This window comes from Bipolaris maydis, assembly GCF_028858645.1.
Source record: "Bipolaris maydis strain C4 unplaced genomic scaffold PSV08scaffold_3, whole genome shotgun sequence".
NCBI classification, from domain to species: Eukaryota; Fungi; Ascomycota; class Dothideomycetes; order Pleosporales; family Pleosporaceae; genus Bipolaris; species Bipolaris maydis.
The window spans coordinates 779,744-798,469 of record NW_027093859.1 but is presented as its reverse complement, the minus strand read 5'-3'; the positions used below and the strand labels follow the sequence as shown (position 1 = coordinate 798,469).

Sequence of the window (18,726 nt, the reverse complement as noted above, 5' to 3'; positions counted from 1 at the left end):
CCTTATACTAACTAAGCAGGCGCTAGTCCTATCTAGGTAGAAGTAGAGCTTTTTAGCTTTTTAAAATTACTAACCCAATTAGGAATAGTCCCTATATTCGCTAAGTTATACTAGTTTAAAAATAGCAACTTTTAGTAATATATTTTTTCCATGTCACTATTACAAGTAACAAGAAGGATTCTCTCCTTAATAAAGGGATGGAGGTAGAGAGCCTATAGATGTCCACGTTAGAAGGTAATAATTAACGCGGGGCGTAGATTACATAACTTAGTATCTCGCTAAAAAGTAACATCCCGCTAAGAGGGCAGATACTACAACATTAGGAGATACTAGGGATATCTTAAACATCTTAAGATACTAAAGTATTTAGGAGATATTATAGATATTAGGACTAGAAGTAATAAGGATATAAAGATAGATAGATTTTATTATTTACTCTTATTATAGTTAACTTAAATTATACTTTCTTACTAGTATCTTTACTTAATAAGATTATTACCTATTAGTCTATAGTAATATAGATTAAGTTATCTAACCTTTTATTACCTTTCTATCTAAGTATACTACTCTACTATCTTACTAGACAAACTTTACAGAACACTAATATAAGGCTTATTAGCTATAGTAGCGAACTTAACTAGAGTAGTATAGACCTAAACTCTATATAACACTTTAACTACCTATAGATTTAGTAGACTTAGGAAGATTAATATTAGAACGCCTAATTAAGATTCAAGGATATCTCGCAACTAGGCTTAGTCGTAGGCAGGTACTAGTAGACTAGTCCAGAGTCCTAGACTAGTGCCCACTCTAGTAATTAATAACAAGATACTAACTCTAAGTAATAATAAGGTAGACGACAACGCTTATAACTTACAAAAGTTATAGAATCTTAGGCACTAGGCTATAATCTATATATAGTAGATAGCTAAGATATAAGCGATAATTAATTAGCTTATAAGTTAGCTAATAGCTATACTAAACGAAAAGCTTATTAAGAAACCTAAGATAGTAACCTTAGATAAATATAATAGTAACCACGAAGGGTTATAGACGTTCCTTACTAATATTAAGTTATACTATAGCTATAATAATATACTAAATAATAAAGAAAAAATACTTATAGCTAATACTTATATAAAGAGAAAAGTAGTAAGCTAGATACAACCTTATATAGAGGACTTTCTAATAAATATTAATAATAAAGAAACGAAAGACGAGACGCGTACCTTATTTAGTAGTTAGGCTAACTTTAAGAAGAAATTAGGACGTATCTTTAGGAAGGTAGACGTAGAAAGCTAGGCGGAGAAGGCTATATCTCGCCTAAAGTAGACTAGAGTAGTTTTAGCTTATATAGTGGAGTTTAAGTAACTATAGGCATAAATTAATTAGAATAATTTAGCACTCTAGATAATATATAAAGTAGGTCTAAAGGAAAATATTAAGGATAAACTTATACACTATAATAAGCTAAAGGATTTATACTTATTAATTAAGTTAGTAATAAGAATTGATATATAATTATAGGAACGGAAGGAAGCTTAGAAAGGATATAAACTAGAGCCACCCTTTACTAATACCTAAAGGTATTAGAATAATAAGAATCATAATAAAGACACGTATATAACTAGTAAAGTATAAGATAGGTCTAAGAATAAGCACAAAGCCTAAGGAAAGTTTAATAATAGCCTTTTTAAGGAAGAATGCTAGAAGCGTTATAATAGTAAGGTATACCTCTACTACGGCGAAGTAGAACACTTTTGTAAAAATTACTTAAAGAACGAAGTTAAGCAAGAAGTGGTTAAGATTAAGATACTATAGATAGTAACACTCTACTTAACTAAGAAGCTAGATAAGACTCTCAGCGACTTAGACCTATATAACAAAGTAAGATAAACTACTAATAAGGCCTTTAAGCTAGTATAGAAAGCAATAGGACTCTAAGACTTTAAGTAGGACGAACTACTACTAATAGATTAGCAAGTTAAAGGGGTAGAGGTACTACGCTGCCTAAGAAACTAATAGTGCTAGATTTATAAAAATACTAGGCACTAAGCTAATAATTATAATATTAAAGGATAAATTATAATTATAGAACCCTATATAGAAGAGATTGCCTATAGAGCTACTTAAGAATAACCTAGGTTTAAGGAATCTAATAATAAGGAGATACCTTAGACGTTTAGGGAACAAATAGAGCAATATAAGCGCCTATATTAAGTTAACTACTTAAGATAGTGCGATTATCACTTAAGAAAGCGAGAAGAAACTAGGGATAATAAGGACAATTACTACTATATTAACTTATAGTATAATAAGTGTTAAGTATAGTATTATTAGATACACTAGCTAGGAGAAAAAGAGGCTTATAAGAAGCTATACTAGATCTATTATACAACCAACTACTAGTTCTATAAGGAATAATAATAGAATACTTAAAAGATAGACAACTACTACTATAGTATAATATCCGCCAAGGAATATAATACGAAGAACTATAGAATATATAGAGCTATAAGACTAAGAGTTATAATAACTAGGGTACCTAGGTAGAGTTAGGAAAGGTCTAATAAAGAAAAGAGCTATAAACGACTCTTATAGACGCATTGTAGGAAGAGATATACTTTCTACTAATAATAGTTTAAGAACGCTCGCAGAGTAAACAATTACCTCTATAGCACTCTATTAGTAAATATCTATAAGGTAGATAGATGCCTAATTTATAGAACGAAGAAGCTAGGGCTAATAAGAGAGGTTATAAAGGAAGATATACCGCACTAGAATACCTATTAGAGCTTCTATTATAATAACTAGTATACGATACACTATTCTACTAAAAAAAGCGAAGGCTACTTTTCTAAGAAGAGGAGAAGTAAGTAGATAAAAAACTAGGATACTACTAGAGATAAAGTTACGCTAGTAAAGGTAGTCCTAAAACGACCCTTAAGGAAGTACGTAAACTAGGAGCGTAAGATTTATAGCTATAGGCTACAGTACTTATAAATAGATATAAGGTAATAGCGCTTATAAATAGTAGGGCCGCACGAACTATTATCTCACCCTAAGTAGTAGAGAAGAATAATATACTCTATTAGACTAAGAAGGTGCCAATATAAGTAGTATTAGCTAATAATAGTCCTATAATATATAGGAATAGCTAGATTTAACTTAAGACTAAGATAGTACTATTACGCCTAGCTAGTTAAGAAAGCTAAACAAAGATTAGTATTATAGATCTTAGTAAGACTAAGATAATAATTAGCTACGACTAGTTATTAGAGCACAACTCTACTATTAACTAGTAAAAGAAATTAATATATAGCTAAGAACCTATATATAAGGTTGCTAGTATATAATAAGAAACACGCCTAATAGATTAACGCGTAAACCTAGATAGGAGATTTAGTATAATTTTGCTATATAAGATCGCGAGAATCTATGCAAAGGACCCTTAGAGAATAAGAGTTATTTAGATATAGTAGGTCGCGACTATAAAGAAAGGACTAGTACTATAAGTTGCGTCTATTTATAATAAACTATTACTAGCAGTTCTAGTAGAATACTAAATATTAGAGTTTAAGAAACTATTTAAGAAAAACGAAGCAATAGACTTAGTAGAACACTAGAATTAGAATTATAAGATTATCTTAGAGAAAAGAGCGAAGTTAAGTCTAGGAGGAATATACCCTATAGCGCCTAAGCACGATACTAAGCTATAGGATTACCTTTAGAAGAACTTAAAAAAAGGATTTATCTAACTAGAATTAGGCCTAATAGCCTTGTCTATATTATTTGTAAAGAAGCCTAATAGGAAGTAGCGACTATATATTAACTATAGAAGGTTAAATAGCGTTACTTAAAAGAATTAATATCTCTTACTACTAATTATAGAGCTTATAGATTAACTCTAGAGAGCTAAGTAGTTTATAAAGTTTAACGTTTAAGAAGGATTTTACTAAATTAAAATTAAAGAAGGTTATAAGTGGATAATAGCGTTTAAGATAAAGTATAGACTATTTAAGTATATAGTTATACTATTTAGGTTAATAAATACGCTAGCAACCTTTTAATTAGTTATTAATAACGCGCTCTATAAATACCTTAGAATCTTTGTTACTATATATCTAGATAATATACTAGTATACTCTAACAGTACACGCGAAGAATATATTAAGTATATTAAGAAGGTCTTATAGAAGCTTAAGGAATATAAGCTATACCTTTAACTAAAGAAGTGTAAGTTTCATATATAGAAAACGGAGTTCCTTAGATTTATTATCTTAACTAAAGGAGTAAAAATAAACTCTAAGAAGATATAGACTGTATAGAAATAGCTAAAACCTAATATAGTTAAGAATATTTAGTCCTTTCTAGGATTTATAAACTATTATTAAAAGTTTATTAAAGATTACTTAAAGATCACAGCACCCCTTATAGAGATAATAAAGAAGGAAATAGATTTTAGATAAGAATAGAAACATTAGGAGACTTTTAATTAAATTAAGTAGATATTCCTAGAGGCGCTAGTACTTAAAATATACAACCCTTAATAACCTACTAGAGTTAAGACTAACGCGTCTAACTACGCACTTAAAGCTATATTATTATAGTAGTGCATAGATAAGAAATAGAGACTAGTGTTCTACTATTTACAGAAGTTCTTAGGAGTAGAACTTAACTATAATATTTATAATAAGGAACTACTTAGAGTAGTTAATACCTTTAAATAATAGGAGGTGTACCTATTAGGACTCCCTAATACGATTAAGGTTTTTACTAATTACTAGAATCTAACGAGTTTTATAATAACGAAGAAACTTAATTAATAATAAGTCTAATAGGCTAAGACGCTTACTTAGTTTAACTTTAAGATAATATACTACGTAAGAACGCTTAATAGAGTAGTAGACACTTTAAGTAGAAGGTCTAATTTGCGCGAAGAGGGTTATAAGGAACTATATAACGCCTTACTTAAGATAATGCCTAATAGCAGTCTAAAGTACAACTAGCTAGAACTAGCTAAGGTAGCTAAAGTAGCTAAGCAGGTAGAAACGCTATAGTAATAATAGTAGTAGTAAGCAGCTAGCTAGTAGTTTAAGCCTAATAAAATAGGCTCTAATAGACTATTAAATAATAAACGAGAGTACTAAGATATAGTTTTAAAGGATTAAATATATATACCTCTATATATAAGATTAAGTCTTATATAGGAACTATATAAGTCTATAGAATATAGATATATAGAAATTAAAGAAATAGTTAGATAACTATCTAAGGTGTTTACGATACCACGTATACATACGAAGGTATAGGAAATACTAGGCAACTATTTAGTATATTACTAGAATAAGCCTAAGAGACATAAGCCCTATAGCCTATTATAACCCTTATAGCCACTATCTAGACTATAGACTAGTATAATAATAGACTTTATAGTAAAGCTCCTAAGATTGTTAGAACTAAGATTAGCTTAATTTTGTAATATAATATTAGTAATTGTAGACTAATTAACTAAGGTAGCAAAGTTTATACCTATAAAAGAGACTATTATAGCAAAGGAATGCGCGTACAAAGTTACTAAAGTATTAGTATTAGAGTATAAGATACTTAAAAAGTTTATTACTAATTGTGATAAACTATTTACGTCTAAGTACTAGAATATATTCCTAGTAAAGTTAGGTGTTAAAAAGAAGCTTTTAACAAGCTTTTACCTAGAAATAAATAGCTAGATAGAGCGAACGAACTAAATATTAGAATAGTACCTATAGATATACGCTAACAAATTGTAGAATAACTAGGTAGAGCTACTACTAATAGCGCAATTAGCCTATAATAGTATAAGATCTATAATAATAAAGCATTCGCCGCACTACGCGAACTATAGATATAAGCTAGTAGCTTATTAAGATCTAAAGAATATTAAGAGTATTATAGTAGAGGTAGACGATAAAGCAAAGCTTATACAAGATTTATATAAAGAATTAAGTAAGAATATAGCTTAATAGAACTTTACGATATCTAAAGTAGTAAATAAATAAAGGATTAAGGGACTAACTTTTAAGAAGGGGGATAAAGTTTTCCTATTATAATAAAACCTAAAAACTAAATAACTATACAGAAAATTAGATAACCTCTAAGTAGAACTATTTAAAATTCTAGAGGAAATAGGAAAAGTAAACTATAAGTTAAAACTCCTATAAGGTATATAAATCCACCCTATCTTTTATAAGAAACTTCTAGAGCTAGCACCTCTAGATACTAAGCTAGCAATAGATATAGAGCTTAAAGACAACGAGTATAAGGTTAAAGAAGTTAAGGACCTGCAGAAAATTAGTAGTTAGTAGAAGTACTTAGTTAAGTAGTAAGGATGGCCTAAGAGCTATAACACTTAGGAACCTAAAGAAAATCTAACAAACTATAAGTTACTAGTACGTGATTTCTACTAGAGATAACTAGAGAAATAAAAGTTAACTCTAGAGCAGAGTAATTAGACTCTATAGGGAGAGAAAGAGGAAAAAAATAGTTAAAAGAAGAATTAAGAGGATTAGCCTATAACTAGCCTAAATTAGCTAATAGTTTAGATAGTAGTAGTTTAATAACAGGAGGGCCCGTACCCCTAGAAGCTAAGCTCCCCTCAGCCTACTTCTTCGCACGATCTTAGATGGCGATTATCGTAAGATTACAACGCGCAAAGGCACGTTTCCTATTCTTTACTTCTAGAAATTCTTAACGTAAACGAGATAACTTAGCTATAGCTAGAGCTTAACGCTCTTTAACCTAGGCTAACTCTAACTCTATGCGCTTATATTTAGCCTAGACTTCTTCCCACTCTTTCTTAGAGACAAATAAACTACACTTAGCGCTAACTAAGATACACTTAGCATAATAGCTAGAGAACGTTTTAACAAAGCAACGTATCTTCTTCTCCTTACAGCGCTTACAACGAAAATTTATTTTAATACCCTCCTCTTTAGCTTGCGAAGCACGAGCACGCTTCTATTTAGTTGAAGTTTAAGCATGGGGGGTACGTTATTTTTAGACCTTAGGCATAGTTAGGAAGGCTAGAGTTAGGAAAAGAACGAATATAATGGCCTAGGGCCCACCAACCTTATATATAGCTAACAATTCAACACGCGGCGCGGCAAAACGATAATCTAGGGTATTAGGACGATACGCCTAAGAGGGGGGATAATGTTACAAGTAACAAAAAGGATTCTCTCCTTAATAAAGAGATAGAAGCAGGGAGCCTATAGACGTCCACGTCAGAAGGTAATAATCAACGCAGGGCGTAGATCACGTGACTTAGCATCTCGCCAAGAGGTAACATCCCACTAAGAGGGCAGATACCACAACATCAGGAGATACCAGGGACATCTCGAACATCTCAAGATGCCAGGGCATTTAGGAGATGTCACAGATATTAGGACTAGAAGCAATGAGGATATAAGGATAGATAGATTTCATTATTTACTCTCGTTGTGGTCAACTCAAATTGTACTTTCTTACTAGTATCTTTACTTAACAAGATTGTTACCTGTTAGTCTATAGCAATATAGATTAAGTTGTCTAACCTTTTGTTACCTTTCTATCCAAGCACACCACTCCACTGTCTCGCTAGACAAACTTCACGGAACACTAACGTAAGGCTCATCGGCCATAGTGGCGGACCCGACCGGAGCAGTATAGACCCAAACCCCGTGTAACAGTCACCCCTCTGTAACATTTCTCCAGACAGTTGGTGTACCTTGCGTAGATGACTCACGATGCTTGGCCAACTATCCAAGGCTACCTCGGACGAACACACCAGATTTGGGGGGAAACAGGTCGCTCTAAACTCGTGAAAATTACTGATATGGGCTATGAGTATATTTTTATTTTCACATGAATTTTGTGAGCCGCATCCTTCTAGGCATGGGGTTGGTATGAAGTCATTTACATGCTTCATCTATTCCATCCCTTCTTTGCCGCTAGGCTGAGTAAAGTTCCGATCTCCCTGTCTCATCTACAGCTTCATATCTACGTTTTGAGCCTGCTGAGAAGCTCACTCTCGATCCTTTGAGTTGTTCCATCTCGTCTGCACTTTTAGCAAAATGCATCGATGCGCTCGCCCGTTCGGAGCCTACCCAGACCCTCTATTCTAAAATTCGGAGTGGTAATCTTCTCATAGCAGTGTTATATAAGCACATGTAGGCTTAGGCGAACATTCAAGATTGCTGGTACTATCAGCTAACCGTTTCGCTCTTCAGAAGACTAAACCTATGCCTATGGTCCCTCCAAGGAGATCTTCGACCCCCTTACAGATGACAATATATCGTTCATTTCGCCCACTTGGGGATAACTCTTGATATTCTCCCAGACATCCTCAATAACCATGACCGCCTCATCGCTTAACTTCCCCTTTCTTGATGCCCTGAATCGTCTGCTCAATTTGTGATAGCTTACTTACACCAAAGAAAATACTATCTTCGTCGCCATGTAGCGCACTATGATACGCTACCCAGCGGTACGCAAGCTCAGCATTTGAAACACCCTCTTTCTTAGCTATTTCGTTCCACGTACTTAGCGACTCGCGCAAGTGCTTGTGGTCATACAGTTTGCTAAATAGTTCACTCATGACATTCTCATTGAACCGACCAACACCTGCGTCTATGTCTGCAATCGACTTGGTCAGGAAGCCACCGGTAATGGCTTAATACGCGTAGAAATGAATACCGAGCTTGCGGAGCGTAGGGAGAAATTCTGTCTCTCCATACCGGTAAATCGGATTATAGTGGCCTGGGTATACCTGAGGAAGTGAGTATCCCTTTGCCTTGGCGATATCGTAGACTTCTTGGACCTGCTTAGCAGTATAGTTGCTTAGTCCAAAGCGGCGGAAAGCACCCTTCTTGTAGGCTTCGTTTATGCCCTCAAGCGTCTGTTCAATAGGAACCGAGTCGTCAGGCTCATGGATGTACAGAATATCAACTTAGTCAACCTCCAGGCGCTTGACTCTTGTGTATATTTGAAAACGTCATCTTTCGTGACTGAGCCAGGGATATTGCCGTCAGGGAGCTTGGTATCAATAGTGAACTCCTTCGGCTTCTCGAGCTGACCAATTCCGGCTTCAGATTCAGGATAAACATATCCAGTGTCGATATTGTTAACACCGTTCTCGAGGAGTATCTTAGAAACGTAATTTCGCTCTTCTAGTGTCTTGAAATATGCCAGATCAGATAGGTTCGACCTATTTTGGCTTCAATTCCATAACACTACGAATTACGCCAGCTGATGCGCAATGTCACAATCGTTCGTAGCTCGATGTAAAGCTACTATTTATAGTGTACTAGAAACGCAATTCATGTACTAACTCAAAACCTTAGTTCCAATCGTAGCTTGGACGCCTCTGGAAAGTTACCATGGGGTCGCGGCTCGCCACCCACCTCGCGTATGCTGACTAGAGGATAGTTTCTGATTCGAATATCGTCAACAAGCGGACTCATTTATAGTACAGTTGTCATACATGCTTATCAACAAGTGAAGTAGGTAAATTTAAGGTCTCCTTAAGGGAAGCTGCGCACACACAATGGGTAATTGAGTTCGTTAGCATCTAGTCCTAAGATACAAGACTTATTTCACCAAAACTAAACCTAGTACTCCATCACGGTGTAGCCGACTTCCTCTTAAGACTTTTTGATGGAAGCTAACCTGTATGGTCTTTGATCTCAAATTTGGCAAACACGCATATAGTATGCCTTTAGAGAGCCAGGAAAGTCGGCGTAGAATGGCCACTATCATTATGGCTGCCCGGTGATACTAGCGGGGCAGGATCGCGAGGGTGGATGCTTCAAGTCCACATTGCTGTGAGGGCACAGAGCAGGCGCCTGCGGTCCCGTCGCAAAGCAATGATCGTAGACACCTATCAATTTATACCATTAGTCTCCGAAATAATGTAGTTTTTTCCAGCGTTGTAGAAGAGAGATTATCTTACCAGAAGGTCCGCATGGATTCCTGTCTCCTCCCTTGCAAGTATCGGATGGCACAACCGGTACGTGAATTTCGATGAACGACCTAGGCCCTTTAGAACAGATAAAACCATTCGTGCCCACATTTGCAATCTAGTGGCTCAGGGAAGAAGCGTTAGTAAAGAAAGTAAGAGAGATAGTAGAAAGAAAGTTGGGTGAATCCACACGATTGCGTGGCTCAAGAACTTACATATCCCCAACCTTTGATCACACCGATCCGTGGAGTAAACACGGAATAGCAAGGATAATTGCCGCCATCAGAGCAAGCAGCAGTATATGCGACTGTTGTAGCAGTTCTATCATGTGCATCACAAGTAGTTAGCCAAGCAACGTCCATCTGAAAACACTTTTAAAGTCCCATCTCTGTCCTGAGAAAGACGAAGAACCTACCCCCAAGTGTACGCAAAGCCGACACGAAGGCCGATTTTATCGAAAATAGCGGGACCAAATTTTAGATCAGGACCGACATTAACATTGATGGAATACGTGTAGGATATCGTTCGCGAGTTGGTCACACTGCCGGGTGGACACAAAGGTTCCGAGATGCGCCTCGGGAGGCCGAGGTGCTGGCTCCATTCGCTGACTTCGAAGAAGGGCGTGGGCGTGACTTTGTTATCGTTATACTTGGTGCAGCACGGATCACCGAGACAAATGTTCTGGCCCATCTTTGATTCTTTGAGGGGATCAGGCTTAGGGGCGCTGTTTTTGTAGAGGGCTCTGAGCTCTGGGGTGATAAGTCCCGTGTATTTGAGAGGGCCCTGGGTGCCCTTGCCGGACTTTTCGACTTTGGAGTTTTGGAGTAGTTGGTCGATGGGGACCTGGATGTTCTTGGTTTGGGCTCGGGGGTCAAAGAGAGAAGTATGGGCTGAGGCAGGATCAGAGAAGACGCTCAAGAGAGCGATGGCCGCAATGAGAACACGCATGGCTGGTTTGATTGATGTAGTTGAAACTTGCTGTTTGGAACTGATGCTTCAATGTGAGCAGTGCTGTTCTCAATACAATGATCCACTCCCTTATATACAGTTCCATCCCACGCTGAACTGCAAATCTTGCAATTGAGGTTGCGTGCTTCGCACATCAACTCGGGCATCTCGCAATCCTTACTACATTGTATCAAACCGTGCTAATTCTCCCCAGGCTGTATACGATCCAACAAGTAGCTGGCTTCCCTTCCCCCACGCGAATATCAACTTCTCAATGAACAATCCACTTGTGCATACTCTTCACAACACGTGTATGGTATCTGCTGGGATCAACAGATCAGCTGCAAAAACTTCTCGTAGTGGGAGTTCCCAAATCTTATCACTAAAATTATAGAAATGCCATGGCTGGGGAGAAAATGTTGTTTTCAGGCCTCCATGGACCATCTACCTTGCACTTGTATACAAGTGTTGTCGAATTGTATGTCCGTATAGCAGAACGTGAACCCCCACGGGCAGAACTTTATTATCCCTTGTAGATAGAATATCAGCACAAACGGGGCTTGAATATTACTCTCCGTAGACTCTTACATGGATTTCAACGGGCTTACTGCGGAAGACTATTACCTGGTCTTGGAGATGTACTTTTCGGTCCTATCTTATCCTTCTCACGCGATCATATACGCCTACTTGATCCTGAATCACTATTGACTAAGAGAGGGAAAAAGGTTAGAGATAAAAACAAAGGCAAATGGTTATGTCACTAATCATATGTAGAGCTGCGAGCCAGTGTAATTGCTCCTACGGCGGCTTCTTGACTTTTTCTTAAGGAGTGTGAGCTTATGGAGTCCGCAGAGTAGCTGCGCGATTAACCAAGCCCTAGGTAAGCTTAATTCACTTCAACATTCGTTTGCTAAAATTCAACCTCTTCTTCTTCCACAAGGAGCCCTGGTAATATTCGAGGGGTATGTTGGCAGTGAGCTCTCAGATTTAAGCTAAGCTTCTCTGTTGTTAATGTGTTTGATATATCTACCCCTGTCTTACTAAGCGCCGACCTGGTTATTTACTTCGTGATACGGGGAAACAGTATGTAAGCTGCACAGATCAGTTTCTCGTGTACCTTAAGTGACGAGTGGGCTGGGTCACAGAGAGAGCGCAATATGCAGCATATGAGAGACTCTAGGACTCGATTCTTCAATTCTTCATCAATTTCTTAAGAACTGATTTCGTGGACACCGTGTGTACAGTGCGGTTGCGGAGTCCCGCGTTGATCTTCGACAAAGTCTATTTTAGATGATGTGGGGGTGGGGGATGCGAGCGATCTCCTGCAAGCACATGTTTCGTCACGGCGCCTTTACCGGCATATATTCGGGGGCAGGGGCAGCATTCTGGTGTAGATGAGTAGAGCATTAGGCTCGGTCGGTACGTGCTAGGTTTGCTAACCAGTTGATGTGATTGTTCAGTCACTATGTGCTGACGGTTTTCAAGTTGCTGTCACTTTTATTCGGTATGGTGCTAATCTCAGTCTTTAGACGCAAGACTTCGTTCGTATTCAAGCCTTCTTTGCCAGTGATGCGCTAGACATCTTGTTTTTTGGTAGCACGCTGGGAAGAGCACTCTTTGTTGCAGTAAAGCAGAACATTTCTGGAGTGGTCAGTGCAAATAATGAAAGCCCTCCCGCCTGCGTCATGGCATCGCTTGTACAAAGTTTATGTCAGTGCGTCCGTAGTACCGGGCTCCGTAAGACGACATCGGTCCTCGGGTGGTAAGATAAAGAGACACGTTGACCTGCTCTCGCATCTGACTGGTTCAGTATGCCAAGTGACATGTAGTAAGACGGTTAAAGTGGCCCTAGCACATTGGAGCAATGTCAGAGGCCTTAGATGTCCTCTCCGCCGACTTTTAGTAATACACCAATAGGACCTTGCCTGAAGGATAGGAGAATAGCATATTTGGAATTTTTAACTTGCAATTAGTTGGTGAAAAGAATACTTCCCAAATTGACAGTAAAAGGACGGTCTTGATAAGCAAGTACAACTGAAGTTTTTTGAACGCCACGTGGTGATGTCATGATTGAGGAAACATACTTGTTGACTGAACTGGCTACACGCGAACGGGAGCGATGGAAAAAATTGCATTGGTAAAGAGAGGTAGTCAGCATCTTCCGTGAAAAGTTTGTAAAGCAATACAAGGCGACTAAGGGTATGTGAAGTGATGATATAAGAGGGATTTCACCGGATGTTGATTGAACGAGGAACGCATAATCAGCTAACACGCCTCGAATTCCAGAGGTGTGCTCACTTGTTAGGGTAGCAATACATCGCTGTTATTTTCTTCGTTAGATCAAGAAGAAAAGAAGCCAAAACCGATACTAACGGTGCAGAATTTGTGCAATATGTACATAGAACGGACTGATATTGCGGTGAGAATAATGATACGTAATCACACACTGCATAGCTCAGTCGCGATTACCAAACCTCGAAGAACACGGTACCAATACGAGCGCCAATTCATAAAATGCCGCGGCTTCCAACGCAGCAAAACATGGAATTTTTATCCTGTTACTGAAGTTGACAACAAGCATACTACTGCAATAGCTTATGCCACATAAGCTACCATCTCAATACTTCACACAACATTCCTCTCCTTCCATTCCCCCGCAACCTCAGCATATGTACACCACTCTACCACCCCCTCACTCTCCAACTCCTTCAACCACTTGACCACCCTCTCCACCATGCCAACAACATGCGCCATACCACTCGTATCGGGATGCAGCACTAGCGGGAAAACCACATCTTCACTCCCTCTTAGCCCTTCCTCAGCCTCACTCTTAATCCACTGGAACTTATCTTTCCACATATTCTCGATGACACGAACATCAACATAACCCTGTGAGTTGGGCGTGTTGGGGAAAAACTGCAGGGGCGTCATATCCTCGGCATACCAATTTGCCGGAATCTCGACGAGCGATCTGGAGGTCGGCGCGCCGGGACTAGGCAGCGGCTTCATCCAGTCTTTTGCTGATGCGGTATCGGTGTAGCTAGGTACTTCGATCGGGGGTAGCTTGGGTATGTAGTATGGCTTGCTGTCGTGGTGCGAGAGGCTGGAATCGTAAAGAAATCCGTATTCTTCCAGCAACTCGATTGTACTTTCGCGCAGCTGATAGAGTGGTGCGCGGTAGCCCAGCGGTCGCTTGCCGAGGAGTTCTTGGTATAGGCTTATGCAGTGTTCGAGGACTTCGCGTTCTTGGGTTGCTGTGAGTTGAGGTGCGCCCTCGTGACAGTAGCCATGTAATCCGATTTCTGCTCCGCTTTCTTTGATGGATGAAAATTCCGTAGGAAAGCTTTCTGCGCTATGCATTGGTACGAACCATGTTGTCTTGTTTGCTATGCCATGTTTTGCAAAGAGTTTGAGTAGACGTGGGACACCGACGTAGGCGCTGAAAAAGCCTGAACTATAGTCTGCGAGGTTGTTTGATGGGTTTTGACCGGTTCCTAGCCAGCCAGATACAGCATCAAAGTCGACTGATAGTAGGACTCTGATCTTTGGCTTGGAACTGTGACAAGGAGTACTCAAGGGCGAAGCCATCGGAGTAGGCATGGTCGAGGCATCTCTGCCAGTTAAGGAAACGCCTTGAGTAGCAGTGCCAAATGTCTCTTCAACGGCATCTGCTGGTGGTATCCCGGGCTGAGTAACAGTGTCATGCGATTTGCGAAGTTCGTCTTCTGACCACACGATTCGCCCTTCCATGCCACCGTCCACAGAAATGCACTGGCCCGAAATATGGCCTGCTGCACGGTGGCTAGCTAGGAAAGCCACTGCTCTCGCAACATCCGTTGGTTGTGCAATCTTTCGCAATGGAACACTAAACATATCAGGATATGGTTATAAGCGCCTTCGAATGGGACAGAAGATTTCGGTACATACGTAGCTTGAGCCTCCCTCCACAGCTCCTTGGGATCATCCAGTCTTCCCTCAATCAACTTGGTATCCACCCAACCCGGCGCTACGGCATTGATCCTCGCTTTTTCATTTAATCTCACAATCTCGTTCTTAACCGTCTTCACAAGGCCATACTGCAGTCCCGCTTTTCCGCTCGCATACTCGACATGTCCCGCCTGGCCAAAAACTCCACATTCAGACCCGGTAACCACAATACTCAGGTTATCAATCTCATTACCGGTCTCATTTTGGTATTTCTGGATGGATTTGAGAAAGTGCTTGATGGTTAAGAAGGTACCGCGGACGTTGACGGCATAGGTACGGTCCCACAAGTCGCTGGGCATGTCCCAAATAGGGTAGTTGCAAGATTCATCCGTGATACCCGCATTGGCGCAAAGTATACTTATGGGTTGGGAGAAGTGATCAACAGCTTTTGCGATTGATTCTTGGATGGAGGATTCGGAACTAATGTCGCCTTGAATGCAGTAAAGGTTGGGATCGGTCGAGGCAAGAGAGTTTGGAACAAGGTCGTGCGCCGTGACTTTGCAGCCTTGGGCTATGTTATTGTCAGTGGTTATGCACATTGCGGTATCAATGCTTTGTAGAGAAGACTACAGAGTACACGATTTTCTGCGCATTGGAATTGGCTTGTCACATACCTAGCAATTCATCCACAATTGCACTCCCAATACCGCCCGCAGCACCCGTACAGAAAGCATGCAACCCCTCGAGCTTGAGAAACGACATTGGGTACCTCGAAAAAGAAAACGTGTGGCTGTTTTCCACCGACCGCAAACGATATCCTGGCGATACTCCAGCTGGTGGTCTAACAAGTGCTAAGATGCCCAACACGACAGCGCGCCCACTTTTCTTGCCTACGTAATATACGAAACAAGGCAGGTACACATGTACAACTGCGCGATAAGCCCTACATACGCTATCAACGAGTCGCAGATGCACATGGCGGCCAAACATAGAAGGAGACAATAGATGCACGTCTTTTATCTGCGCATCCGCAACATGACATCAGTGTTTCTACGTAATACAGATGACATGCGAGCAATTACCCAAGCATCTTGCTCTGAAAGCTGAGGAAACATCACTTTCCCCTACTACAGCCATCAGTAGTAACAAGGACTCTGGACGGAGTCTTGTCGCAGGAAAAACACCAACCATCACCCAAAAACCCTCCTAGAACACACCGAGAAACCCCAATCCAAATAAAAACAACAATGTCACATACATAACGTCACCACACGTCCTTCGCCGTAGGCCAGGCTATTCCAAACCCCCCGGACTAATAAAACCATCGCCCGCCCACCGCACGAGCCCTCGCCGTCGCCCGCCGGGCCACCCACGAAATGCCAAGCAAAAAGCAAAAAGAACACAGAGGCGGCGCGCCACAAGGCTTTGCGGCTGCGCCAGCGCCCCCCTTCCCCCCAATCCCAAGACGTCCCCTTGTTTTTCCTTTGCCGTGCCGAACCCACCCATTGTGCGAGAATTGCCAGAAGAGGTAAGTTCTGTGTCAGGGTGTGGATTACTCAGGGCCGAAGGGCACGCGCTGATGGGGCTTGCCGTGACCAATGGGCGGGCGGTTGGCCATGGCCGGCGGGCGTGTTGTAATGCAAAGAGAAAAATGGCACGGAAGAGGGGGGGAAGGTGGGTTGGCCAATCGGGTATGTGCAGGAGGAATGGTGTACGGGACAGATGTGTAGGTAGACTGGTATTCTATTTCGGGGCACACACACACGTAGGGACACACGAATAGACATGGGGCACAGTGTTTGGTGCATGAACTGCGTGTCTTGATTGGTTTGTGAAATGGAATAGTATCTAACTCGTGGGACTCTGGGGCATGCCTGCGGCAAACAGTTGTTGGTACTACTTACTTTTCAACAATTGCGCCGTAGCTGATAAGAGACTTTTTATTTCTCATTAGGGGTGTGGTATCGTCAGCCATTCCTTTTTGTAGATTATAGAGTGATATCCTCAGAGCGGTAGTGGTCTGCGACGATGCGGTAGAGATATGAAGGTGCATGGCCACCACTATGACAATCAGCTATTGGCCCAATCAAATAGACTCTAGGAGACAACTTACAGGTTGGTAATGTAGAGATCCACAAGATCCGCAGGGACGTAGTCATATAGCGGATTCTCAACATCAACCTTGTCTACAAACTCGCCGTCGTCAAAAGGTACTACGCTGCCAGCATCGCCATACTCGATGAGCTCGTCAATGTCAAAAGGGTAAACAGGGCTGAGCTTGTAAACGCCGCTGAGCACTACCACGGGTGTTTGATGCTCCTTCGCTGCCTTTGCAATCATATGCGCTCCAGCGGCTGCAACAAGACCGCCGTTGGCCAGAACTGTGTGAGTAGCTAGTATGACCTTGTTGACGCGCGACATTATCGCAAACACGTGCGAATCTGGGATTACGTAGACTTGAATGCCCGCGTCAGTGAGTGGCTTCCACTTGTCATCGTCCTCATCATCGTCCGGGTTGGCCTCGCGCTTCTTGCCAGTAAGCAGGATTCCATGCGTAGCAGTGTGGTCGTCAGGGTACGTCTCGGCGTGTACAACAGTAAACTTTCGTTTTCGTGCAGCGAACAAGAGAAACTTTTGGACGGTTGTGGAGGCAGTGTGGGTGAGGATGATCTCGTTGGCGTGGATGTGTTCGAGCGCAACTTCAGCAATCTGCTTGTCTGATGTTTCCAGCTCGTCTTGCAATTCTCGTATGCCTTCCATGACCTCGCCTTTGAGATCAAGATTCTGACTTCGTTCCATGCCTGCAAGTCGCTCGAGATTGAGCGCAGTCAGGTTGCTTCTGCCAGTGGGCGATGCTTGCCCTGTCGGTGTGCTCGTGGCTGAGGGCGTGTCTGCTGGTTGGGAGAAGAGGCCGAATAGCGAGTGTACCAGAGGTGCAGCCGATGCTGGTGCGTACGAAGTGTGCGAGGTGAGCAACGGGGGGCGTCTTGAGGGTTCGCTGGCGTCGGAAGCGTTGTCTGTGAAGCCGCCTGCGGGCATGGGCTCTGCTACGGCATGTCTGAGAGGGCTGAAAGTGGATATGCTCGACTGAAGTGCTGGCCTGTGAAGCGAATCGTGCGAGGCGTGGGCGTGTGGTGTTGCATTGCCTCGGTCGCTGCCCGTAGGTGTCTGTCCATCCGCATGCTCGTCGACGACCTCACGTACCAGCCCAAGTACACGCCGTACAATGTTTCCTACTACAACTTCTCTTGGTTGGGCTGACGTCAGCCGCCGGCCGACTTGCTTGATGCGCTCGATGAGTTTAGCAGCGTCTCTCCCCTTGAACTCGCCCACTACGCGCAGTAGCAAGGCTGTGGTTGCAATGGCGCAAGGTCTCGAGTTTCGAATCTGGCGGCGCTTGAGGAGTCTATCGTGGACTGATCAGCCATAGTTCTGCACTAGCATACCACGAAGAAACCTACGAGGTAAAGTGCTCAACCGAGGCATCTACTGGCGTGCTCTTGAGCGACTTGAGGAATGTGGGCAGGCCTGGTGCCTGGATGGTAGCGCCCTGCATCCTGGTAATCTCCGCACACTGAAAGGGTGGTATTGTTCAAGATTTCGAAGTGTATAGCGCGCGGATGTGGGGGTGGTGGGGGTGTTTCTTGGATGACTGTTCAGGTGTCGCCGCAGTTCTTTTTCTTTGGGAAATCCAAAAAGAAGGCTAGACGCAGAAGGCTGATGCGATCTAGACACTGCAGACGCTTGTGTCGCGTAAGGGGCACAGTAGCGGAATATTGCTTGTTCAAGACTGCGTGAACCCAAGTTATGAGTCGTCGCCAAATTGAGCTATGCGTGTTCCGATTGGCCACGGCCCTTCTCCAGCTGTTCGGTCG

The 18,726-nt window shown here is 41.5% G+C and overlaps 4 protein-coding genes across 4 annotated transcripts; all 4 read right to left on the bottom strand.

Annotated features, from left to right (window-relative positions):
- Positions 1-8,689: 8,689 nt before the first annotated feature.
- On the bottom strand, positions 8,690-8,965 carry PSV08DRAFT_174476 (NADP-dependent oxidoreductase domain-containing protein; the record flags this gene model as incomplete). Its single annotated transcript, XM_014221402.2, has 1 exon — positions 8,690-8,965. A coding segment is annotated over one exon (276 nt), but the record flags the coding sequence as incomplete, so codon positions are not given.
- Positions 8,966-10,387: 1,422 nt separating this feature from the next.
- On the bottom strand, positions 10,388-10,924 carry PSV08DRAFT_244619 (uncharacterized protein; the record flags this gene model as incomplete). The annotated part of the gene is made up of 1 exon (XM_014221401.2): positions 10,388-10,924. The coding sequence occupies one exon, from the start codon at positions 10,922-10,924 to the stop codon at positions 10,388-10,390; it is 537 nt and encodes a 178-aa protein (XP_014076876.2).
- Positions 10,925-13,433: 2,509 nt separating this feature from the next.
- PSV08DRAFT_399637 (carbohydrate esterase) lies at positions 13,434-15,682 on the bottom strand. Its single transcript, XM_014221400.1, has 3 exons — positions 15,526-15,682; positions 14,852-15,422; positions 13,434-14,789 (listed from the first exon to the last, which is right to left on the bottom strand). Exons 1-3 carry the CDS (start codon positions 15,611-15,613, stop codon positions 13,550-13,552), a joined length of 1,899 nt encoding a protein of 632 aa, XP_014076875.1. The 5' UTR covers positions 15,614-15,682; the 3' UTR covers positions 13,434-13,549.
- Positions 15,683-16,634: 952 nt separating this feature from the next.
- Positions 16,635-18,618, bottom strand: PSV08DRAFT_407841 (uncharacterized protein). Its single transcript, XM_014221399.1, has 3 exons — positions 18,313-18,618; positions 16,965-18,257; positions 16,635-16,912 (listed from the first exon to the last, which is right to left on the bottom strand). Exons 1-3 carry the CDS (start codon positions 18,405-18,407, stop codon positions 16,840-16,842), a joined length of 1,461 nt encoding a protein of 486 aa, XP_014076874.1. The 5' UTR covers positions 18,408-18,618; the 3' UTR covers positions 16,635-16,839.
- Positions 18,619-18,726: the final 108 nt, after the last annotated feature.